Source organism: Nicotiana tomentosiformis, chromosome 1 (genome assembly GCF_000390325.3).
Source record: "Nicotiana tomentosiformis chromosome 1, ASM39032v3, whole genome shotgun sequence".
Lineage (NCBI taxonomy): Eukaryota > Viridiplantae > Streptophyta > Magnoliopsida > Solanales > Solanaceae > Nicotiana > Nicotiana tomentosiformis.
In genome coordinates, this window is record NC_090812.1 from 113698110 (window position 1) to 113704952 (window position 6843).

A 6843-nucleotide genomic window follows, 5' to 3' on the forward strand; every position below is an offset into this window, starting at 1 on the left:
TCAATATTCTTCCAGTCACAATCTTCTTTTACAACATGAATACTGGCCGGACGAATAAAAGATGGATACTCACCAACAACTCTATTTCTGTCGTTATCAGGATCAGAAGATTTCTTTTGAAGATGAAGATCCTTTTCAAAAGACCTCTGAAAAGGAATGATAGTATTTGTATAGGGAGGTCCGACATCAAATTTATTAGGCTTATTCTTCTTGGATGGGTCGCCACCGGTGCAGTCCCTATTTAACTGGAGGAAGCACGGCCATGGTGATGAAAAGTGCAAATTTTATTGAAAAAAGAGGAGTTGTAGGAAAGCTTTGGGAAGACTGCAGAAGAAAGTTTGTAAAAGTGAAAGTGGTGAAAAGGGGAGAACTTTATAGGTGGCACAATGCAAGGCCATCATTACGTATGTAACTGGCAAAAATACTTGTCGAATCACTGGCTAAAACGTGTTCGGCTCATTAAATACAAAGAGGCGTGCGTCCTTTCATGGGTCAGAAACCATTCAAGAACTTTCTCACCAAGAAAAGAGAAGGTCTTATCTACTTCCTGGTCACATTAAGTTGAGTCACCGAAAAGTAGGGGGACTATATGTATTGAGTAAAATTAACAGATGACAGGTGGATGTTCGTCGAGTTGGCATGTGGTAATAAAGACGTGTAGGAGATGAGTCAGCAAATACCTAATAACGGATATTAACATGTGATCGGTGTTGTATAATCTCCGAAGGCATGAAAGTCGGAGAGGAAAATTTGAAAGCAAGGTACCGGTTGAAGAAGACAACATTAAAAGAGTAGTTGTTACAGAGAATTATAGCATTTACTCTCAATCGTTATGCAGCTATCAAGATGGGGTTTTATCCGCCTTAAAGAGGAGCATGATTTGGGGATCTTGTCTCCTCTAATTTAGCTATAAATAGAGAAATTTGTACTCATTAAAGGACACGAAACACTTGTATGAAAAAGGCTAATACTACTCTCTTATTCTGCAAAATTTTATTTTGCTAATATTTAATTCTCAGTATTGTTTTTGTTTACGGAGAAGTTCAATTCAAGGCCAGACTTGTCTTTTCCTCTATTTTAAAAGGCGTTTCTGGGGCGAGCCCCGGGGCGAGGCGTACCAAAAATGCCCTGGGGCGATGGTGTGGGACCGCAATTTGGGGCGTATGCCCGGGCATTCGGGGCGCATTTTTTTTAGTAAGGAGTAAGCCCAGAGACTTTTTCAAATTAAAACAAAATTTGTTGAATTAGTTCTTCATATAATACCCAAATTCTCAAAAGTCAGTTTGGTAATTACTCAAAAGGTTTAAAAAGGAACTCAAAAGTATTAAATTTAAAAGTAAAGACCTTTTTTATTGATTTAAGCCCTAATTCATGGTTTTCCCAATTTTTTATCTTGTTCGCTAGTCTGCTAATATTTTTCAAAAGCAACGAATATTTAATTTTTTTTACAAATACAAAGAGAACTACATTCTTCTTCATAGCAACAAATTTAAAGTTCAAATTTCAGGTTAATAATCCTTTTTGTTCCTCCATATAGAAAACTTTATTCTTTGACTCAAATTACTTGTGCTTATAAGTAACGTATAATAGATTGTTTTGATTAGTTTTTTATGGGGATGGAGCACACATATATATAGTTTTCTTCAATATTTATGCAATTTTACCTGTTTATAAATATTTACTGTCATTATATTATTTTATAAAATATTAAAAACTAAATACTTATGGGGCTTATGCCCCGCTGAGGCATATGTAAAACGCATCGCCTTACGCCCACGCCTTTTAAAACACTGGACTCTTTTCCTCAATTATTCTTATTTTACTCGCTTTTGCTCTTCGTTATTTTATTTTGGCTGATTAATTTAATTCACATATCTATAAACCACACTACAAATTCAATTGTACAATTTTACGGGTAAACACAAAAACACCTCTCAAAACATTGTTTAACCAAAAATTGTATTTATAATATTGGCATAAACATGTTCAAATAATTTGACCTAAACACAAATTACTATCCTCGTGAGCATTCGAAATACTCCAATCAAAGCACTTTGAAGTTTGGACAACGTACACGCCGACAATAGCTTACATGCAAAGAGCGTTTGTACCTTTTCTCTCTTTAAATTTCCGTTTTCATGACCCTTATCATCGTATGCTTATTATATTTTCAAGATATTTATACTCTTTTAAAAAAAAAGATTTTTCATTTTTTTCTGTCTTCGTATATAGAGCGGTTGGGTATCAACTGCAACTTTTTCTTTATATCTTCAACCTTCTTTCACTGGACGCCTCTCATAATTTTCAGACAAAAGTTTGTATTTTTTTCCATTAATTATTGAATTGAAGCAAAATCAACAATCAATCTCGTAAGGACAAATGCTGGACCTATTCCAATTTCATCTTGGATTGTAATTTCGTGCACCCTTTAATTTCCCAATTACTTATATTTTGGGGATTTTGTTTTTCCATGCCTTAATTTGATCTTTGTGATCCTATATGGTATACCCTTGTGGTTATATGCAGATCTACATGTATCTGCTTCTTTGTAATGATCGCTATACCTATAAAGTCACAATCTTTTTGATCTAATGGTATTTTGACTTTTCAGGACTATGATATTGTTGAATTGTAATATTTGGGTGTCTCTTTGTTAATTTATTCATCTGCAATTAACAATAATATCATCTGGTTGGAGTTGGATTTCCTTTTAGACTGTGTTTCTATTGGGCTTTTGGTTAAAAATTTACAATATTATGTTCTATTTGCAAAATTAATGGATCAACGTGGAATATGTTATCTTGATTTGCTAATATTGCTACAAAATTTGATCTTTGGGTGGGGTGGGGTGGGGGTGGGGGGGTGTTATTAACATGGTATATTTTATTTGTCATTTTTGGGGTTTTAGATGGTGGGTTTTGTTTCAAATTTGACTAAATTACCTCCCTTATTCCTAATTTGCACATCTCAATCATCTTTTAATTTGAATCCTGCTAGACATTTTCTTCTTGCTTTGTATTGTACAAGAACATCGTGCACATTACCATCATCTTTTTCATACTTAACTGCAGGTTTTAGGACTCATGGCTGACTGTGGCTAAGATTTAGACTAGTACTGCATTGTATTCAACACTTATTGCTTCCAGATGTCTAGGACTGTACAACGTTGAAAATAAATACGGCTCGTGAAGTTTTGCCATTAATTGCATTCTAGAGTGGCATAAGGATTGTATAGTAATTCGTTCAGTAATACTGACCAAAGTTGCAAGTTTCAGAAGAACCAGTGTAGAGAAGAGACTTGGTGTATTTCTTGGTGAGTATGCTTGCCCGAAGTCGTAGATGTGGGTAATGTTTGTTTATTATGTGTTCAACTGCCTCATGATAAATTCTTTAATATCTATCCCTTCATTTGCTAGCACACATGCATATCAGTGCACACTCCTTTTTGTTTAGGTTCTTCTCCCAATGCAAAATTGTAAATTTTCTGAGAGGTTACTGATTTGTGGGAAATGGCCTGACAACATAATCATGTAGGAAGCCGAAATGATTATGCACTCTATTTTCCAAGCAAGAAAAGAAAATAAGGAGATGGGAAAACATTAGTCCTATAGAATAGATGGCAGAGCTGAATATACTGAATACTTTTGCTAAGATAGACAATAATGCACTACATATACATTTCGGCATGCATGAGAGAACTTTCTGTATTGGCTAGCGTCCTCCAAACACCGGAGAACGAATCAAATAGTTTTTCGTGTAAATCATACTACCCACTAGTACATTTGACTTGCATGGATTGGTCGATGATCTTATACTCAAACTCAGTTAAGACATTGTGGATGTACTACCTTTGTTTCTGTTGCAGGTTCAAAAAATTTAATATATTGGTTATGTTTATCATATTGTGGCTTCCTATTCTTACCTTCAGTTTAGAGAATATTACTGCCAAAGATGTTAAGTTCTCATACTACAGAACAGTGTACCGACTCTATAGGCCATGTATTTTCCAGAACTTGGTTTGTTATCTAGATGTAGTTGTTAGAAGGAGTGGTTAAGTTAGTGAGTGCTCGCAGGTTTGGAACTCCAAAATGTATCAGAGGTAACATAAAAGAGGTTGTTGGTAGCTGGCCTGGGATCATGAATTGTCCGCGAGTTCTTAACATGTATAAGGATTCATGTGCCCTGCTATTTCTTTTTTCTCTTCAGTGGATGTGTGTTGTGATGGCGAGTGTGTTAATATAAATATTGTCTGGATTATTAATATGGAAGAGAATGTCTTCAATAGGCGGGTAGTGGTATTTCTCTCAGCCGCGAACTTGTATAAAGATTCTTTCTCTGGGGTCTCCTTCCACCTTTCGTTAGCTACGCTTTAAACAATTTCCAGCAGTGTTTTTTCTTTAGTCTGACTACGCCATCCACCTCTAATTATAGACAGCAAAGGCCCCTAGTCAAAGTATAATAACATGGTGGTGCAAGGGTGAAAATGCACTCTGAAAAGGAGCAACTCCCTTGCCTAAGCAAAGCTACTACTAGCAGCCCCTTTACTAGTAAGGGAAAGCATAGCGCATAAGAACCTCGGATAGTGCAAATCCACTCTCCTAGCACCGCCGGAAGAATTATAATAAATGTAGAGGGAGAGAGCATGCAGCTTTATAAATACTTTATGTTTGCTTCGCCTCGAAGTAAATTTGTTTGTTATTCATAAGTTCATTAGTTTGCACAATCTCGTTCATTATTTTCGTATAACATGAGGAGTCGGGGTATTCAAAACGGTTTGCTTTCTGTCTGTCATGTTACGAAGTGTCCTGTTTCATTATTGCTGTTGCATTAATCTGGTGGTTCCATTGTTTTTAGTAACACTTTATAGTGTACGTAGATGGCTAGTAGGAAACGAAGCATCTCAAATGATGTAGATATGCATGTCCTTTACAAGGAATTGGATGAAGCTTCATGCCCTGTATGCATGGATCATCCACACAATGCTGTTCTTCTCATTTGTAGCTCTCATGATAAGGGATGCCGGTCATACATTTGTGATACAAGTTATCGGCATTCAAATTGCCTGGATCGTTTCAAAAAACTCAGAGCCGAAAATAGGGACAGTCCTCCTATTATGACACAGGGAAACCTGGACATTGCTGTTGAGAACCCCGATGAGCAGTTGAGAAATTTAAGCGATCGTTCTGTTGTTCATGGAAATAGTAACAGAGATAATCACATGGAGATGCATGAAGGTACTGTACAAACTTCAGGTGCTGTTACTGTATGGGGAAGTAGTCAAGAAACAGCGAGTGCTGACGGCTCATCTGACTCAAAATTGAAATTGAAGTGTCCTATGTGCCGTGGAGATGTATTAGGCTGGAAAGTAGTGGAAGAAGCCAGAAAGTATCTGAATTTGAAGCATAGAAGTTGCTCTCGTGAATCATGCTCATTCGTTGGTAACTACAGAGAATTGCGTCGGCATGCTAGGAGAGTTCACCCGACAGTACGCCCTGCTGATATTGACCCTTCCAGACAGCGAGCTTGGAGACGGCTTGAAAACCAAAGAGAGTATGATGACATTGTCAGTGCTGTTCGCTCTGCCATGCCTGGTGCCGTCGTGCTCGGAGATTATGTGATTGAGAGTGGAGACAGGCTATCCGGTGAAAGGGAACGAGGCGCGGGTGGAAACAGCAGGTGGTTGAGTACCTTCTTCTTGTTTCAGATGATTGGTTCAATGGACCCAATATCTGAAGCAAGAGATGGCAGGTCAAGAGCTTTGTCAAGGCACCGTCGGTCCACTGGACCTTTATCTAGGCGCCGCTATCTTTGGGGTGAAAACCTGCTAGGTCTACAAGACGATGACGAGGATGAAGATGAGCGTGATCTTAACATATTGAGTGACATGAGTGGTGACATACCTACAAATCCAAGAAGGCGTAGGCGGTTGATGCGATCGAGGTCAGATGAAGATCAGCAATAGGACCTTACAACCTCTGCTCATGGATTGAACTAATGAATCGTACAGGAAGTACCATTTGCTGTTCGACACTGGATCAATTAGAATTTTCTTGTGGTCCACTTTGCTACAGCAAGACAGTGTGCATTTTAGAGACTTGTTATGGATGAGCTTCAGAGACTGGAGAAGAAATTATCCATATGCCCGTCTTTGTGTGTTGGCATGAATGTAGCTTTTCTTTTCTTTTCTTTTCTTTTTTGGGTGGGGCTTTGGGGGGGGGGGGGGGTGTTGTGTGCATAATAATTTGAAGGTGAAAACAGGTTGCTGCAGCCGGTTTCCCTGTGATTGTGGGTTCGTAGCATCAGAAATGTAAATTTCCATCTGGTCTTTGAATTCCCCAACTCTGAAACATTGTTTAACTTATATTCCATCCTATTGTATTCTTATCACTTTCCTATCCATATAATCAGTCGGTTCCTTTATGTTTTAATTATCTTTTGCCTTGAAAGAGAAGATAAATCACAGTGCTTAGTGAAGTTGCAAGTGCGTGTTTTACCGTGTTCATAAACTTAGCAACTCTTTTTGTTTAACCTTTAGCTTTATTATTATTGGATTGGATATTCAGTAATAATGGTTCGTATAAGTGCAAGCAAAACCACCATGGTGATTTAACATGACAACATGGTATCAATGAGTAATCCTTGCAGTTTCAAATTGGTTTGACCAAACCGATTAAATATTTGATGTTTAAGAGAAATAAATCATTTATTACGTTTTCTTTTTCAACTACTCTAACGGTTCCAATTGATATAGTATTAATTAAGTGATACATTTAAATAATTATTTTTATGATTAAGGTAGAACATGAGGAAGTATTAAAGATGGAGTAGTGTCATGAGTAGGGT

The 6843-nt window shown here is 37.3% G+C and overlaps 1 protein-coding gene across 4 annotated transcripts; it reads left to right on the forward strand.

Moving 5' to 3' along the window:
* Positions 1–2199: 2199 nt before the first annotated feature.
* On the forward strand, positions 2200–6387 carry LOC104089245 (uncharacterized). 4 transcript variants are annotated; one of them, XM_070189977.1, is made up of 2 exons: positions 2200–3313; positions 3866–6387. In XM_070189977.1, exon 2 carries the CDS (start codon positions 4877–4879, stop codon positions 5960–5962), a length of 1086 nt encoding a protein of 361 aa, XP_070046078.1. In that variant the 5' UTR covers positions 2200–3313; positions 3866–4876; the 3' UTR covers positions 5963–6387. The 4 variants fall into 4 exon arrangements, with proteins under 4 accessions (XP_070046078.1, XP_009592389.1, XP_009592388.1 ...); XM_009594094.4 differs by having other exon boundaries at positions 4877–6387; XM_009594093.4 differs by having other exon boundaries at positions 2200–2411; positions 3072–6387.
* The last annotated feature ends 456 nt before the right edge of the window (positions 6388–6843 follow it).

Excerpts from the sequence above, each read along its gene's own strand:
- LOC104089245 (XM_070189977.1), top strand. The coding sequence starts at position 4,877 with ATGGCTAGTAGGAAACGAAGCATCTCAAATGATGTAGATATGCATGTC.